This window comes from Pseudorasbora parva, chromosome 4 (genome assembly GCF_024679245.1).
Source record: "Pseudorasbora parva isolate DD20220531a chromosome 4, ASM2467924v1, whole genome shotgun sequence".
Taxonomy (NCBI): Eukaryota; Metazoa; Chordata; class Actinopteri; order Cypriniformes; family Gobionidae; genus Pseudorasbora; species Pseudorasbora parva.
This window is the reverse complement of record NC_090175.1, coordinates 32,069,102-32,089,279: the sequence shown is the minus strand read 5'-3', so window position 1 is coordinate 32,089,279 and position 20,178 is coordinate 32,069,102. Positions and strand designations below refer to the sequence as shown.

General features: G+C 37.8%; 1 protein-coding gene across 1 annotated transcript in view; it reads left to right on the top strand.

Annotated features, from left to right (window-relative positions):
• Positions 1 to 20,178, top strand: part of LOC137073263 (probable ribonuclease ZC3H12C) — a 193,498-nt gene that overhangs the window by 152,635 nt on the left and 20,685 nt on the right. The window contains exons 4-6 of the mRNA XM_067441576.1: positions 10,795 to 10,934; positions 11,146 to 11,380; positions 11,505 to 11,611. Coding sequence (XP_067297677.1) covers positions 10,795 to 10,934; positions 11,146 to 11,380; positions 11,505 to 11,611 — 482 coding nt within the window. The remainder of the gene's footprint in view (positions 1 to 10,794; positions 10,935 to 11,145; positions 11,381 to 11,504; positions 11,612 to 20,178) is intronic.

The window sequence follows — 20,178 nt, the reverse complement described above, 5'->3', positions numbered from 1 at the left end:
ACACATATGGGACCGCCGTGGGTGTCACTACATATGGAACCCAGCCTAACACAAATTCCACAATGCATACGAGTGTTAGACCTGGCATCAGACGCTCCGCCACGTCTGACTGCCACGGGTTGCGGAGGACTCGACAGGGTTCACCATACTGGGGAACTCGACTGGAGCATATAAGCGCAAGTATACATTCCATAAGGAAGGGAGTGGCACAGCAAGCCGACACTAGAACAGGCACTCCGGTGCTACCGACTATGGGAAGTGAGTACACGGGAAGATACCGGTTCTACACGTAGGCTATAGAATCTAGCGAACGTGTTGGGTGTCGCCCAGCCCGCAGCTCTACAAATATCTGTCAGCGAGGCGTCACGAGCCAGTGCCCAGGACGAGGCTACACCCCTGGTGGAGTGGGACCTAATCCCGATCGGACAGGGCACGCCTTGGGATTCATACGCCAAGACAATGGCATCCACTATCCAGTGGGCCATCCTCTGCTTGGAGACAGCCTTTCCCTTCTGCTGTCCTCTGTAACAGACGAAGAGCTGCTCTGATGTCCTAAAGCTTTGCGTTCTGTCCACATAAGTCCGAAGGGCTTGGACAGGACAGAGAAAAGCCAGGGCTGGGTCTCTAGCGGAAGTGATGGTGTCTACCACAGCCTGTGGCAGGAACCTCCGTGTCCCATCCAGGGACCAGACATGGAGATTCCAGAGGTCTGGACACGGGTGCCAGAGGGTGCCCCGTCTCTGAGTCAGGAGGTCCTTCCTCAGAGGAATGGGACAAGGAGGTGCTGTCGCAAGGAGCACTAGTTCCGGGAACCACGTCCTGTTGGGCCAGTACGGCGCCACCTGTTCCCAGAAGTGATCCCCAATTCGTCGGTCAGTCCGACGTATGTCGAATATTACAGACGTTTGTGCAGTTTTAAGGGGACTTATGGCAATTTTCAAATGTATTTGTAATGATATTTATATACAGATTTATTTAAAATACCAAAATTTTATGAAAAAATCACATTAAATATCTAAATTTCTCTGTTTAATTCATGGTGAAAACATGAATGTGTGTAGTTTAGTGGTTAAGATTGCTTCCATCTACTGGAAAACAAACACTTCTTAATTAATAGTTTCTGCATGAATGAGATGCAATTACTCTTGCTATTTGTGTTTAGGCTGTAATGTGGCATAGGTGCTATTTTTGTATAGTTTAACTATCATGGTAGAATGGACTGGACATCATATAAATCAACAACAATAAAAAATAAATAATAATAATAAAAAAAACATTAATGCATTACAAAAATATGAAACAGTACAAGTATTACTACAACTGCAATAACATGTAGTGCTAAACCTTGATACACGGGGCACCAAGTAAAATTTTGGCTAGGGCAGCAAATTGGTCAGGGCCGGCCATGGGTGCCAAGACAGTTTGCATGATAAAATAGTGTGAAGACCGGTGGTAGCTACATTGAAGGGGATCTATATTGACGAACAATATTTGTTTATGTGGATATTTAAAAATAATATAAAAAATTGTATATTCAGTTTAACAGCATTGGGTTCAAGAAGTTTGTAACTGAACTGCACAGTTCTCACATTTTAACGTTCAAATTATATTCAATGAATGTTTCCATTAACCACTGTTAATAAACCTTCGTAACTGCAATTGAACAATAAGCTAAATAAATTAACTGTTCAAAAACTAATATCTAAAGCTGAACATTAGGAATAAAAATATGCTGATAACTAAACAATATAGCATTCTAGAAACGAAACACGGCAAATAGTTAATTATGCTGCTGTTACAAAAATTAAATAAAGAAATATGACTAAAGAAATAAACAATCGACGAACTACAGTAAAGTAGCGAGGCATATATAAACTGTTTTGTGTTTATAATAGTTCTAGTTATTGCATGTAGGCTACTATCTCGGATATCAGACATATTCTATTCTATTCTATTCTATTCTATTCTATTCTATTCTATTCTATTCTATTCTATTCTATTCTATTCTATTCTATTCTATTCTATATTCACATACCAGTAAAAATTAAACATGGTAAAAACACAATAACAACCCCCCCAAAAATAATATATATATATATATATATATATATATATATATATATATATATATATATATATATATATATATATATATATATATATATGTATATATATATATATATATATATATATATATATATATATATATGTATATATATATATATATATATATATATATATATATATATATATATATATATATATATATATATATATATAAAGGCTATCAAAAATGTTTCCCCAAAAATTGCCTTTGTGGGATTAAACAAGAATTCGTACACTCAAATAAAATCACAGACACAGACGTCACGGCATAAGACAGACGCAAATGTCACGTTCATTGAGAGGAATGAGTGAAGAGAAAGTAAATTGTATGGCGTTCCGACGGGGTCTTTAATATGACTTTGCTACATCCACTCGTCTCAATGAACGTCTCACTCAACGTCTTAAAGGGTTAGTTAACCCAAAAATGAAATTGATGTCATTAATGACTCACCTTAATGTTGTTCCACACCAGTTAGACTTTCGTTCATCATCGGAACACAGTTTAAGATATTTTATATTTTAGTCCCAGAGCATAATGCAGTCAATGCCCACTTTACTGTCCATGTCCAGAAAGCTAATAAAAAAATCATCAAAGTAGTCCATATGTGACATCAGTTGGTCTCTTGAAGCATCGAAAATAAATTTTGTATTTGTCCAAAAATATCAAAAACTACGATTTTATTCAGCACTGTCTTCTCCTCCATGTGCCTCCAAAACGAATCAAACGGTAAGTGAATCAGTGAATCGATCAATCATTCGGGTCACCAATGTCACGTGATTTCAGCCCATTTCACACATAGTCTGTCTGCAGTGCCTGTGCGGTGCATATTTTTTTCAGTACCCATGTTAACGGATGACAGCTTTCACACTGCACGCGGATGCGGTCCGTCACCCCTTATTTACACTGAACACGTGTGCGGTGCATTACGGCTGCGACAAGGTTTTATTCCGTCCTCCATTTCCGTCAAAAATAGACTGGGCACCTATATTTAGCAAAGCGGCGCGGAGAGCCGTGTCGCAGCCGTAATGCGCAGCACACAAGTAAAGCAACAAAACGACACCTTACCTGGCATTTAGGTAAAAAAATGTGCCATAATGGAGAGCAATCATAGCAGGATTTCTTTTAAAAGGGTTTTAAAACGAAAGAAAAGACGAGAGTTGGCTGTTTTTGAATAGCCTATTGTAAGTTTCTAATGTAAAATGTTTATGATTTTAGGCTATAACCTATGTTTAAATGTTTTGCCTCTTGTGTGAGCTAAATCTAAAGTGTATAAATATGAATTAATGAATTGAAAAAATGTTTAAATGTAGGCTAGTAGCCTACGGTAACCTGACTTCTATGAAAGAATAAACAAAGAGAATTGCAATTCTGACGAGCCATGTTCAGTAACAACTTTTGGATTTTAAATCAAAAATCATTAATAAATGCTGTGTTTGTGGTATGCAACAGCGGATCAGTTGCGGACTGCAAACGCAGCATATGTGAAAGCACAACAGGGCGTGCGGATCCTGCAACGCACACGCAACGCAACACGCACCGCACACGCACTGCAGACGGAGTATGTGGAAAACGGGCGTGACGCCTTTGTTTGACGCGAACCGAACTGCTGAAATCACGTGACATTGGCGACCCGAATCATTGATCAATTCACTGATTCATTAACCGTTTGATTCTTTTTGGAGGTACATGGAGGAGTATACAATGCTGAATAAAATCGTATTTTTTGATATTTTTGGACCAAAATGTATTTTCGATGCTTCAAGAGACTCTAATCAACCAACTGATGTCACATATGGACTACTTTGATGATGTTTTATTAGCTTTCTGGACATGGAGAGTAAAGTGGGCATTGACTGCATTATGCTCTTTAACTAAATATAAAATATCTTAAACTGTGTTCTGATGATGAACTAAGGTCTTACGGGTGTGGAACGACATTAGGCTGAGTCATCGATTACATTTTTGGGTGAACTAACCCTTTAAATTTTTTGTTTTTTTTTTCTGCTATGTATTCCGTTCAATTTAAGACGCAGATGAGGCGTAGATGTGACGTGACTATGTAAATCACTCGTGGCATATGGCGCGTACCACGGGCCAAAATTAAACATCCGAACGACCGACCGACCGATCGAACATCTTTCCGAATGTCTATCCGACCGTCTTGTACTTTGAGCGTCTGATGGAGCGGGTGACCCACGTGACGACCTGACGTGACATCAACGCCTTGAAATTATGTTTTTTTTTTTTTTTCATTTATGTATCCAAGGTGATGGGTAAAGACTATACATTGACATTGCAGGCACTAAATACAGATATATACCTAAAATAATACTCAACCACTTCCTGCTGTACTTCCCTGAATAAGCCTTTAAAGATGTTGTAGGCTATTTTAAGTCTTTTTTAGTGATTAACTGAAAAAGCTTCTGTATATCATGACTTTCTCTGTTTTCCATGATAAAAGGAGCTAATGTTTCAAACTTTTAAACACCAGACTCACTATTGTAACTGTACATACATGCAGTGGGCTACTGTTAATTAATGTCTTTGTATTTTTCCATATTATTTTATGTATATATAAGTATATGTAATTTTTTTATTTTCTCTTTTTAATTATTCTTATTATTCACTATATATATCCAATATATTCACTCTCCACCCCTTGAACATGTCCAAACCATCTCAACTTGGCCTCTCTAACTTTGTCTCCAAAACATCTCACATGTGCTGTCCCTCTGTTGTACTCATTCCTGATCCTATCCATCATCGTCACTCCCAAAGAGAACCTCAACCTTCAGCTCTGCTACCTCTAGCTCTTCCTCCTGTCTTTTCCTCAGTACAACTGTCTGAGTAACACATTGAGTAAGGTTAAGATTATTCAATAAACACATTATTTTTACCAGGATTTTGTCTCCTTCCGATATTTCCTCTGCTGCCTTCACTGACTCGTGGGCTGGTATCATAATGAGTTAACATAACATGGGAGAGCACAGTCACACCCACATCAACTGAACATCAACTCAAATAAACACAATTGACATAAAGTTTTAGAAGTGGTGAGGAATGATCATGGAATAATTAACCTCAGAATAGCTGTTTATTTCTAAGAGCAAGATTGTGAGGTAAGTTTATTCTGTTAGTGTCTGTGCTGCAACACAAAATGTAATAGACGCAAGAGTGTTTAGACAATATTTATTTGGCCTGTTTTGGACAGATTAGTTAGTGTTTATTTTAAAATATCAATAAAGCTTTTGTTCGCAAATGTCTACTCAAATGCTATAAATATAGGACCTAGTCAAACGTATTTTGTTTCCTACTGATGATAATTTGTGAAATTTTGTTTTGTTAAAATTATATCTTGATTTTAATCTATGATTAATATATTTGCTTCTTATTTAATAAGCAAATATAGCAGACAATAGTCTTGCTTTTGCGATAATGCATTGCAGGCATGTCTCATAAATGAACCAAAATTCATATTGTGTGTATTGGATAGTTTACAAAATCAAATGATTCCGAATATTTTTGCCATTGAAATGATTGGGGAAAAGTTTCCCAATCAACTTAAATTCACCCTATACTTTTAAATTGCATTGCATTATGTTGTTTTAAATCCCAAATATTTTACTTATAACGTTAATCATTACCAATTATTCAGTTTTTTGTATTTACTGAATAATGAATTGTGTTAAGTGTAGTGATCGACCGATATTGATTTTTTATAACCGATACTGATACCGATTATTTGGATGTTTATGTGCCGATAATAAGAACCGATATTTATTTATTGTGTTATTTATTTTACAATTACAGCAACAGCACTTAACTGCGCTTTTTAAACACTGTAATTTTTGCGGTTTCACTCCCTTACATACAGAACAAAAGACATCTACATCAATAAATAGTCTGAATTTTTTTAAATACAGTGCAGTCTTTTTAACATTAATGCTGTTTCAACTTTTTATTTATAAATGCAGCCATATTAACAACAGGCAAAATACATATATAAAGTCTAATATTTTCAAATGGAGAACATAAATGAGAGTTGAGTCTACCAAATCCCCATAACTATGAGCATAAATATAAGCATTCATTTTAAACTACAGTTTTAAAAGGTTTATGTGTTTAATAGACTAAAGATTGAATATCCTCTGGAATTGTAATAGCTATGATGTATTCGCGGGTTTGTTTCTTTTTCTTATCTCATCTAGTATGGTATCAATATTAATGTTTGTGTATGTCTATGAAATGCTGACAACAGCGCTGTTTTCATCTCTGCATTTAACTTACACATCTTGCGGAGATAGGCCTAATAATACATTTTCACGGAGCTATAATTAATAAGATATTTATTATATAAATGTTATATAGCAGACGTTAATTTAATTAGGCGTTTTAAACGAGTCGGTCTTGTTTACATATGGTGATTATCCTATGCTGGAGCAGCAACTCCATGAGAGAATGCGACAGAGCATAAACAACACACAGAGAGAAATAAGTTTAGCGCTTTCCAACATGCTCTCATTCATGGTGGCCTAATAATTCATTTTCACGGAGCTGTAATTAATAAGATGTTTATTATATAAATGTTATATAGCAGATGTTAATATAATTTAAGGAGTTTTAAAAGAGTCGGTCTTGTTTAGCCTACATAGCCTACGGTAACGTTAGCATATATGCTGGAGCAACAACTTGGTGAGTGAACGGCTGAATGCGACTGAACATAAACACACAGAAAGAAAGAAATTCGGTGCTTTTACTTCCAACATGCTCTCATTCATGGCTGTTTTGTTTCATTCATGTGAAGTTACCTCTTTATTGTGACATAACGGATTACCTGACGACTGTCAGTGAGTCGTCTCTACAGTGCCAAGTTTAAACTATATAAGGTTTATATCATCTCATAACATCTTATTTGTGCATATCTCAATTGTGCATTAATGTTATGTCAAACAAAGTTTATTAATTAAGGGATGCAGGTTATTTTACCTTTAAACACTGTTGTTGACTCATCTCCCCTCAGACAGTCAGTTAATAGCGCGCTTGTATGCAATTCTTAAAACGTCCACAAGATGGCGCCATTTATCGGGAAATCCGATATTACAAAACCGATACCCGATTATGGGAAAATGCTTAAATATCGGGAAAAATATCGGGAATCCGATATATCGGTCGATCACTAGTTAAGTGTCACAATATTACTGTTTTTTAGCATGACTTCTTTCATAAACAATTTCTTGTTTTTTCTTGTTCTTGTTCTGTAAAACAAGCAAAATTATCTGCCAATGGGGTAAGAAAAGTAATATTGTTTCCGATTGAAATCACTTTTCTGTCCCAAACAGAAATAAGATTTTTCGTCCTCCATTGTCTGATTATTTTGCTTGTTTTAAGCAAAAACTCACTTAATATTTTTTCCCCCAACAAGAACAAATATCTTTTGTCATTTTACTTATCTAGTAAATTAATCTTGATTTAAGTTTTTTTTTTTTGATATTTTGACTGAAAACTGAAAACAAAAAACTAAAAAAGAGCATTTTTTGCAGTGTAGTCAAATCTTTTGATAATTTAAAATATAATAGGCCTTTTGTATGGAGGACCAAATTACTCAAAATGAAATAATTAAATAAATAATGAATTCAAGAAAACAACACTTAAATGTACCAGTTTATGTACTAAATAATGAATTCAACTATTTATTTATCAATTTAATAATTAAATAATTTATCTAATTAAATATTCATTAGAATAATTAAATAAATAAATGTATCTATTTATTTTATAAAATTACATGAAAACACACAATTTTTGGTTTAATATTTCACAATTAACTCTTCCACACAAAGTATTATGTTTAAAAATCAATTTTTTCATTATTAAATGTGCTTTTTCAAAAAGCCTTTTACATAATAATTATGCTGCATTTATGAATGATGCCTATTTGACAAATCATGCATTTCCAAAGCATGATTTTCCCAAAGATTTTTTTTCATATAATAGTCAACAGTCAGTGGGCGGTGCTCGGCGCTGATTGGATAATCCTTTCAGATTGATTACTTTTTTCTGTCTGGGTCAGACAAGGGGAAATTGTGGAATTGATTGGAAATTAATATGGCGGTAGGAATTGATCAAGATAAAAACGCATGAGCCACAGTTCTCGTAGTTTTCAGGTTTTGAGAAAATTCAATAGAGTCAAAATACATTTTCAGTCACAAATAAGAAATGAGAAGCACCCTTGGTGTTCTGTGATGTCATCAAACCACGATCTGTCATGTCTGACTCTTCAACGTCAAACCAATCAGCACCAAGCACCGCCCACTGCCTGTTGATTGACATTTGTGACATGTCCTCTATTATTATGAAAAAAAATCTTTGGGAAAATAGTGTTTTGGAAATGCATGATTAGTCAAATAGGTGTCAAGTTCGTAAATGCAGCATTTTATTAGGAAAAACGTCTTTTTGAAAAAGCACTTTTCAAAATTATTTTATTTTTTATTTTGAAACATAATAGTGTGTGTGGAAGAGGTAATTGTAAAATATATTAAACAATAAATGTTGTGTTTTCATATAATTTTACTAAATAAATAGATACATTTATTTATTTAATAATTTAATAAATATTTAATGAAATACATTATTAAATTATTAAATTTATAAATTAGTAATTTAATTAATAATTTAATTATTTCAGAATAAACTGGTACATTTAATTGTTGTTTCATTAAATTCATTATTTATTTAATTATTTAATTTTGAGTAACTTGGTCCTCCATAGTAATGTGCTTTTGTTTACTTTATTCTGAAATAAACTACAACAAAATATATTTCCTTTGTTCTGTTGCTTATCTCCATCTCAGTCAACTCACCTGAAGCTCATTCATCATTATGCAGCTCATTATGCAGGTCTTTTATTCTCTCAGATGTGAAACCAGTAATATTCATGATCATTCACACCTCTTCGCATATGGCCTTTGGCAAGGCAAGGCAAATTATTTGTATAGCACATTTCATACCCAATGGCAATTGAAAGTGCTTTACATATAAATTCATTAAAATAGTGTTAACATATGCATGAGAAAAAAGGATACAATGCGAACAAAAAAAAAAAAAAAATGTAATTAAAACAGTTGTACAGATAATTTAAAAAATAATAAAAATAAGCTTTGCAGCGATCCACCTGAAGGACGCGTACCTTCATGTCTTGATTCTCCCTCGACGCAGACCGTTCCTACGCTTTGCTTTCGAGGGACGAGCATATCTGTACAAAGTCCTACCCTTCAGGCTGTCACTGTCACCCCGTGTCTTCACGAAAGTCGCGGAGGCGGCCATGGCTTCCATGAGAGAGCATGGTGTTCGCATCCTCAACTATCTCGACGACTGGCTGATACTCGCCCAGTCGCGAGAGTAATTGTGCGAACACAGGGACATGGTGCTCAGTCACCTCAGCCAGTTGGGGCTTCGGGTCAACTGGTAGAAGAGCAAACTCTGCCCAATGCATAGGATCTCTTTTCTCATGATGGAGCTGGATTCAGTCGGCCTGACAGCGCACGTCACAGAGGAGCGCGTCCAGTCAGTGTTGAACTGCGTAAATTCGTTCAGAGTTGTTAGCAGTTCGTCTTGCGCTGGGCCGCTTCAAAATGCTGCTACATGGCAAGCACGTTCTGGTCAGTATGGACAGCACTGTGGCCGTTGCGTACATCAACAAACAAGGTGGTCTATGCTCAAGTCACATGTCACAACTCGCCCGCCATCTCCTCTTATGGAGTCAGAAGCATCTGAGGTCGCTTTGTGCCATTCTCATTCCAGGCCTGCTCAATCGTGCAGCCGACAAGCTCCCACGACAGCCGGTGCTCCCTGGAGAGTGGAGACTCCATCCCCAGGTGGTCCAGCTGATATGGAGCCACTTCGGGGGCCGCACAGGTAGACCTGTCTGCCGCCCTGCTGAACACGGCCCATTGCCAGTTGTTTTATTCCCTGACCGAGGTGAGACTCGGCACGCATGCCCTGGCACACAGCTGGCCCCGGGGCTTACGCAAGTATGCGTTTCCCCCAATGAGCCTTCTCGCACAGACACTGTGCAAAGTCAGGGAGGACGAGGAGCAGAGACTCAGAGACGGGGCACCCTCTGGCACCCATGTCCGGACCTCTGGAAACTCCATGCCTGGTCCCTGGACGAGACACGGAGGTTCTAGGTGACCTACCACATGCTGTGGTAGACACCATCACTTCCCCTAGCTACGCTCTATGCGTTGAAGTGGAACCATGTTCGGTCAGTGCCGTGCTTTCCTTCCTACTAGGCGGGTTGGAGAGAAGGCTGTCTCCCTCCCCCCTTAAAGTTTATGTTGCCGCTATCGCCGCTAATCATGATTTGGTAGGTGGAAAGTCCTTAGGGAAGCACGACCTGATCATCAGGTTCCTGAGGGGGGCAAGGATGATTAAACACAAAATTAATAGTAGTTATTAAAAATTAATGTGGTTTGGAGTTGGTAAAATGTGTGCCTGGGAAAAAAAAAATATGATCAGAAAATTAACATGCCCAACAATTCTGCTTGCAAGGTATATCTTCTATGTTATTGACAGACATTTTTAATGAATTTCGAATTCAAACAGTGACTTAAAAAGTAATTCATTATTAGCAGTTAGAGCCATGTATTTTTAATAGTTACTTTCTTCATTCTTTCTCATTTTTACAGCCATGGCAATAAACAGATGTTCTCCTGTCATGGTATTCAGCTTGCAGTTGATTGGTTTCTTGAACGTGGCCATCAGGACATTACAGTGTTTGTGCCAGCCTGGAGGAAAGAACAGTCGCGCCCTGATGCTCTTATAACAGGTGAAAACATTTGCCTGCTTGTCCTCAGAGAATCCAGTGAGAAAACATGTTGACATTTAAACTTGTCTGAAGTTTTTCCTTTGTTGAAGTTACAGTAGGTATGCATTTAATGGTCTCTTAATTTTATTTTTTTATTTGTTAATTTATGTCTAGCACCCATATGACTATATCAATCTAATAGAATTGAAAAAATAATAATAATTCCTTACAGATCAGGAGATTTTAAGACGGCTGGAAAAGGATAAGATTCTTGTTTTCACACCCTCACGTCGTGTCCAGGGCCGCAGAGTAGTCTGCTATGATGACAGGTTTATCGTTAAGCTAGCTTATGAATCCGATGGCATCATTGTTTCCAATGACAACTACAGAGACTTGGCTGTTGAGAAACCAGAGTGGAAGAAGTTTATTGATGAACGCCTTCTGATGTACTCCTTTGTAAATGATAAGTAAGTCTGTTGAACTTGGATATTTGTGTGATTTAAATCTTAATTTCAGTGCTGTGTACATCAGTTAGCTTTTTATACCCTTTATGAAAATGTGAAAATTAATCTTGTGAAAAAAATCTCCCAGGTTTATGCCTCCTGATGATCCATTGGGTCGTCATGGGCCAAATCTGGATAATTTTCTAAGAAAAAGACCCATAATTCCAGAGCATAAGAAGCAGCCCTGTCCATACGGTAAGTGTTGTCACATATTTGATACTGTTTTACAGTTGCCTGAAATTGAACAACTATGAACTATTTACTATATGTATATAGCCATGCTATCGCTTGCATTTAGGGCACAGATCAGTTAGGCTCAAGCGTGTACCTGCGATCAGTGGTGGAAAGAGTACTGAAAAAGCATATTCAAGTAGAACGTCTCTGGTTACGACTGTAACAATAGTTCCCTGAGAACAGGGAATGAGACTCTGCGTCAGCTGACGCTACGGGGAACGCCTCCAGCGTGACCGGTGTCTGAACTACTATCAAATCACGGCAATCCTATTGACCGGCGACAGCCTATGATGTCATCAAGGTGCGACCAGGAAGTATATAAGGGCGCCTTGCAAACATGACACCAGCTTCTTCGTCTGAAGGGACTGTTTGGCAGGCATGCCCCGAGGCATTGCACCGTGATGCAGCGTCTTGTTTCCTGTTCTCAGGGAACTAAGGTTACAGTCGTAACCAGAGAAATCTGGATAATTTTGGGCCAAATCTGGATAATTTTCTAAGATAAAGAACCATAATTCCAGAGCATAAGAAGCAGCCCTGTCCATACGGTAAGTGTTGTCACATATTTGATACTGTTTTACAGTTACCTGAAATTGAACTATGAACTATTTACTGTATGTATATAGCCATGCTATCACTTGCATTTAGAGCACGGATCAGTTAGGCTCAAGCGTGTACCTGCGATTAGTGGTGGAAAGAGTACTGAAAAAGCATACTCAAGTAGAACGTCTCTGGTTACGACTGTAACCATAGTTCCCTGAGAACAGGGAACGAGACTCTGCGTCAGCTGACACTACGGGGAACGCCTCCAGCGTGACCGGTGTCTGAACTACTATCAAATCATGGCAATCCTATCCACAACTTTCCTGCAAGTCTTAGTGGGGCCATGACACTCGATACTTCCGGTTGACGGTATCTCAGTTCCGGTTTAGCACACATAACAGTTATGCTGCGTTCATCAGACGCGAGTGACGAGAATAAATAGCGCTATTAGCGCGAACATGGACGCGTGAACATTTTGACTCCATTCGCTTCATTCACTACACAACAGACAAGAATTTGCATCATAGGAGGGGCTTCTGCCAGGCAGCGGCAGTAGTCAGAATGACGAGCCGAGTTGAGGCTGCTCTCGCTGGGGTTAATGAGCGCCGAGCGCCTGGGTCTCTCACCTCAGAAACCTACTTGCTTCCATAAACCATGCAACATAAACGGACCCGTTTGACATGTTGCCTAGCACCATACGCACCCATTCAATGCCCAACGAGCTTCAAATAAACTCAAAAATTGTGATGTAGAAGTAATATTTATATTTTAATATTTGTAATTGTTGAAATCATGTCAGACATTGTCAGTAGACTTTTTTTAATCAACATGAAAATAAATGCATGAACTTCAATTCATTTAAGTGCATTGTAATAAAAATTAACATTTCATTGCTGTAAATTTAATTATTGAGTTTATATAATATATTAGTTTAACCTAGCCTGTTTAAAATACTGCAGTACAACTGTATAATTTTTTGCAAGGGGTATGTTTATTGTTTTCAATAATGTACAGATTTATTGTGTAGCAAGACCGCTCTAACAACCTAACGTTAAATAGAGACCTGCACTCCCGCGGGACCCAGCACAACCGAGTGCGGCGCGGGATCATATTTGATGGTGAATGCGGATGCGGGTGGCAAGATATTATTGTGTGCGTGTTGCGGGAAAATAAAATTATTTTGCGGGACTCCCGCAAAGTGGAAATATCTAACAAAATAAATAACTAGAAACAAATAAACCTTTATATATAATAAAATAAAATCAATTTACAGGCGCATGGACGGAAGGTAATTCTTGCGTGGATCATAGGAACAGCCAAGCCTACCACACAGTGGCAAAATGTGTGCACCGTATAACTCGGGTGAATCGCTTAGTGCTACAGATATTAGTAAGTTCTTGTAAGATAGTCAGATCCATGCGACCATCTGGGACATGTGATAATTTTGCCTGAAGCGTTGTTTTAAAAGTCTACTCCTAAATCCTCATAATACAACCAAGCGTTTAGCTGATAACAGTACAGACCATAGACCGTAAAAAAACAGACTAACTAAACTAACGTAAACCGGAAGTTCGATACCGGCGTGTTCTACGTTGCCATAGCGATTAGGGGAAAGGTCAGAGTTCAGGAAAGTTGTGGATTGACTGGCGACAGCCTATGATGTCATCAAGGTGCGACCAGGAAGTATATAAGGGCGCCTTGCAAACATGACACCAGCTTCTTCGTCTGAAGCAACTGTTTGGCAGGCAGGCCCCGAGGCATGGCACCATGACGCAGCGTCTCGTTCTCTTTCGAAAGGGAACTAGCGCTGCGTCAGCTGACGCTACGGGGAACGATATACCCATGCCGCTATGCTGAGGGGAGTGCATGCCCATTACTGGCAGTGACAACTGCCTGGACAAGAGTTCGAAACAAAAGTCTGAACCACTCCCCTTCTGGTCACACTAGGCTGTCAGTGACAGCATTCCCTACGGTCATAGCCCAAGCTATATGCCTAAGCGAGGACCTTATTAATTTTTACCTGAGGTCTCTTACCCTCGGGTGCTCAAAGGCCTGGGACTAACTGCTTCAACAGTCAGCATGAAGTCAAGACACTGAGGATGGTAAATTGCGAGCAACTTTTTGATATCTTGAACGGTTAGTCCGTGGCCAGGCGATGTATTTATGGCGAGAAAAGGGAAACAGGAAGTGTATTATAACTTCTGCATACATTAATTAATTTTGATGAAACTTCAGCTGTGTGTTCGTTGTAAGAGGCCAATCACATGGATATGACTTTTGTGAGTCAAAGTTATAGCGCCACCAACTGGCAGCAGGAAGTATGTCACTTTCAAAAATGCTTTAAATCCCCATCTTATTTTCACCCGATTTACTTCAAACTTCATCAGTATAATGTCAAAACATGGCAGATATAGATATATGAATGGATTCCTGATTCTTGAAATACTGTTGTCATGGCAACGTGTCAAAGTCCAATAATCTTTTTAGGTGTTTTTGAGACTCTTAGCATGCTTAAAATTGCATGAAACTCAACACACACATCTGACATGCTGTCCAGAAGATGCAAGCAAAGACTCAGAAACGGGCGTGGTAGAGGGACTCAGTAGCGCCATCTTTTGTCCAAAGTGGGGGGTTAGTTTTATGTACATTCACCAAACTCGGTATGTATATTGTACATTTCGAGCCGGACAACTTTCTCATTTACAGTCATTAGCTCTGACCAACAGGAAGTCAGATAATTTGTTTGGAAGATAACAAAAAGTCGAAAGCGAGCTCTGAGTTTTTACCTTCTCCTCAAAAGCGATTCATTCAATCTCCTTCAAACTCGGACAACATGAAGTAAATATACAGAAGATGCTAAAATGCGAACAGTTATTGGATATCTCAAATGGTTTTCCCTTAGTAAAAGCCTAAAAAATACAAAATATGGACACAAGTACCTGGTTCATAAATAAGGCTATACTCCCACCTGCTGGTTATTCTATATATCACACTGTTTTTTTGTTGTTGTTGTTTTTTCAATACTTATGCTCTCCCTTAAATGACCAGTAGAGGGCAATATTGTATAAGTTTTCAAGCAAAAAACCTTGCCTCTGTGTGTGTGTGTGTGTGTGTGAATGGTTTTCTAGCCTGGTGGGGACTTAAACCTGAATGCACACAGACTCATGGGGACTTCCCAATGGGTACAAAAGCTTATAAATCATACAGAATGAGTTCTTTTGAAAAGGTGAAAATGCAGAAAGTTGTGTGATGGGTAGGTTTAGGGGTAGGAGCAGTGTAGGAGGACAGAATATATGGTTTGTACAGGATAAAAACCATTACGTCTATGAGTCCCCAAAAAGATAGTGAACCAGACATGTGTGTGTGAGTGTATGTGTATGTGTGTGTGTGGAGGGGGTGGGGCGTGGGCTGATTTATACCTGCAGCTTACTACCTTGTGTGTGTGTGTGTGTGTGTGTGTGTGTGTGTGTGTGTTTGCTGAGCTGAAATGGGCTGCCTGCAGCATTACTACTGTGTGTGTGTGTGTGTGTGTGTGTGTGTGGAGGGAGTCTCTCACTCTGTGTGTGTGTCACCTTGTCTCTTGTTTTTTCATAATTTAACCCTTTCATATCATAGGCTATCACAAATATCTATCACTTTATTGTGAAAAATAAGTAAAAAACAAAAACATATATTATATCTTTAATTAAATACTGGTCTTCTGAACTTACAAAATTTTGAGCTGCAAAAAATACATTTGCACATAATTGAAAGTGATATCCTAATACTTTTAATTGTTTTCTATAACATGGGCTTTAAAGAAGGTCATGTGCTGTGTTTGCAAAGATCACCTATGACACCTCTTTAAACTAATTATTTATTGATAGAATTCAAATGGATACAAAAATTTAATTTCACACGAATTTATAAAAAGTGTTTATAATAAACTTCCATAAATTATATGCACGCATATTACTCTTACCTGACACTGATATTAAAATCATTTTTGCGGTTTCTGTGATTTGGCTTTATTTATTTATTTATTTTAATTTAATAAAAATATTGAATGGCACACATATTTAAATAAAAACAAGCATGCTTTTTGCGGCATAAGACTGGTGAACAATCACAAGCTATGGTAGGTCAAAAACACAAAGAGAAGTGTAAGGATAATACAACTTCAGCATTTGGACAGTATTCTGCACTCATTTTGAAATTGACATTATCTGACATAAAATTAATGAATAAAATGTAATTGATCTCAGAGATGTGACTGTTGGGGTTCCTGGTCATAGCAGCAGTTGCTGCAGTTAATGAGGTGAATTCAAATGACTTTGACATAGTCCCTTTATTTTTTTCCCATATTAAATGACTATTGCCTGCTGTGCACAGTTAAGCTGATGCCCCCGGGGTGGCGGTGCCCCCGGCTTGGGCCCGTCATCGCTGCTCGCAGCTTTAATTAGGGCCCAAGCCCTGATAGGGCGCAGAGCCCTATTGTTCTTCTAAGGATTATTATTATTAGGGCCCAAGCCCTGAAAGGGCGCAGAGCCCTATTGTTCTTCTGAGGATTATTATTATTAGGGCCCAAGCCCTGAAAGGGCGCAGAGCCCTATTGTTCTTCTAAGGATTATTATTATTATTAGGGCCCAAGCCCTGAAAGGGCGCAGAGCCCTATTGTTCTTCTGAGGATTATTATTATTAGGGCCCAAGCCCTGAAAGGGCGCAGAGCCCTATTGTTCTTCTAAGGATTATTATTATTATTAGGGCCCAAGCCCTGAAAGGGCGCAGAGCCCTATTGTTCTTCTAAGGATTATTATTATTAGGGCCCAAGCCCTGAAAGGGCGCAGAGCCCTATTGTTCTTCTAAGGATTGTTCTTCTAATTTGCGATACTCCTCCTAGACGATTCACCCGATCAGCACCAAACTCGATCAGCCTGAAGTCAAGACACTGAGGATGCTAAATTGCGAGCAACTTTTTGATATCTCAAACGGTTTGGCCGTGGCGAAGAGACGAATTTATGGCGAGAAAAGGGAAACAGGAAGTGTGTTATAACTTTTGCATACATAAATTAATTTTGATGAAACTTCAGTTGTGTGTTCGTTGTAAGAGGCTGATCACATGGATATGACTTTTGTGAGTCAAAGTTATAGCGCCACCAACTGGCAGCAGGAAGTGTCACTTTTGTCCAAAGTGGGGGGTTAGTTTTATCTACATTCACCAAACTCTGTATATATATTGTACTTTTCGAGCCGGATAACTTTCTAATTTACAGTCATTAGCTCTGACCAACAGGAAGTCAGATAATTTGGTTGGAAGATAACACAAAGTGGAAAGTGAGCTCTGAGTTTTTACCTTCTCCTCAAAAGTGATTCATTCAATCTCCTCCAAACTCGGACAACATGAAGTAATTAAAGCTGCGAGCAGCGATGACGGGCCCAAGCCGGTGGCACCACCACCCCGGTGGCTTCAGGCAAATTGTGCAAGACAGGCAATATGCATTTAAACAGGAGAGTATTTTAAAATCGCTCAAATATGCCACATTTACCGCAGCAGCTGGTGCCGCTATGACCACAAGCCACACCCATGATGGAATTTAAATATAGATGAATTCTAATGTAATATGATATAATAGGTAATTTTCAAATATGTGCAAAGTTATCTTTTGCAGCTCAAAATTTTGTAAGTCCAGAAGGCCAGTATTTAATTCATGGTCTTTTTATTTTATTAACACAATTGTTAAACAAATTATATAAAACTATATTGTTAGTGCCCTACAAATGAAGTTGGATTCACCACATTAACTTCAGCAGTTGGTGCTGCTATGACTACGAACCACAACAGTCACATCTATGAGATCAATTAAATTTAATGAATCAGTTTCATGTCAGATGATGTCACATCAATTTTAAATGAGCGCAGAATACCGTCCGAATGGTGATATTGTATTATCCTAACACTTCTCTACATGTGTTTTTGACCTACCTTAGCTATTTACAATCTTATGCAATTAAGCATGCTTTCATTTCAATATTTGTAGCATCCAATAAAAAATGTTAATTACAAAATGACCAATTAAAGCCAAATCACAGAAACTGCAGCATTGATTTTAATATTAGTGTCAGGTAAGAGTAAGATGCGCGTCTAAATTTTATGGAAGTTTATTATAAACTTTATTATAAAATTTACTTAGACTGACTGGGTAAACCCAGCGTGATCTGCCAGCGATTTGACTTCGCCCTGCAACACAGTCTGAAAACCTGTACATTCATTTCTACTGCTTCTGTTACACTTGTGCGGGAACAAATCACAGACTAACTTATTCACCTGGCACGCTATTGGCGAGTTTAGTAGTCTGTTTAGTTGACTATCCAATTGCATACAGAGTCATTCAAATAATGCTCATTGATCAAATCTTAAATTGAGCTTGGTCTGGTGATACCCAGACAACTTATAAACTAGAAAATCATATGAAATTTACTTTTTAAATCAATTTGATTTTTATCAGTAAATAATTAATTTTAAGACATGTGTCTTTTCAAAAACAGAATGACCTTCTGTAAAGCCCATGTATAGAAAACACGCGCACGCGCACACACACACGCACACGCACACGCACACGCACACACACACACACACACACACACACACACACACACACACACACACACACACACACACACACACAATTTCAAGCATGCTAAGTCTCAAAAACACCCAAAAAAATAATTAAAATGACACTTTGCGATAGCAACAGTTTAAAAAATATCAGGAATCCATTCGTATGTCTATATCTGTCATGTTTTCACATTATACTGATGAAGTTTGAAGTAAATCGGGTGAAAGTAAGACAGTGATTTAATTTTTTTTCAAAAAGTGACACATCCTGCTGCCAGTTGGTGGCGCTAAAACTTTGACTGAATATTGGGTAACACTTTACTTGAAGGGGTGTGCATAAGACTGACATGACACCTTCATAATCATGACATGACACGTGTCATGAATATGAAGGAGTTGTTATGCATGTTTATGACAACTGTCATTAAGTGTCATTCGCTTAATTATGTCATTTTTAATGCGATGATGACATTTCGAAATTGTCTTTGTTATGACAACTTGACATAAACCAATACATCATAACCTGTCAGTGTCTTTGTCATGACAACTTGACATTACCAAGACAACATAACCTGTCATAAACATGACATAACAGATTATCAAATTTAAGAAATTTACTTAGCTTATAGGGTTAACCTTAAACTGTCATGTGGTTGGTTTTGATGTTGACTGAGGCTATTATAATGTCATACATTTTTTTCAGTGGCACAAGTTTAATTTGTCATTAAAATGTAATTAGGTGTTAATACGCTGTCAAATTATTTTTTAATAACAGCATCATTAATATTTTTCAGTTCATAATGTTTTATTTTATGTTTTAAGTTTCCTCCACCAGCTTCAACAGAAGGTTAGATAATAGACAATTTCAAATGTCTTAAAAATATGATAAGGAGTTCGAGAAATAAAATCAATCATTTAATTTTTAAGACCTGCCCTCTCACAGAACTGACTCTTAAAAACACAAGGCATGAATTTATACACAGGTGACCAGCACCAATTAACGCAAAAAGGGGAAAACACGTACACAAATATTGGCCATTACACAAAATAAACATATATATATATATATATATATATATATATATATATATATATATATATATATATATATATATAATATACACACATAAACAAACACAGAAAAATAACACTTTGTCAAATGACTTCACTTTATAAATTATCTTCCGATGTATAAAAATAAGAGGAATAGTCTTTAGAGCCCCACCCCGGGCTGAATGGTTGCGACTAGATCCTAGGCCTAGGATCTATATATATATATTATATATAGGGCCAACGTTTCCGCCCGAACCACTTTTGACGGTGCACCAGCACACGGGACTCCGCCACGCCATGACAAACAGACAAACAAAAAAAAATGGTAAGAATAAACTCA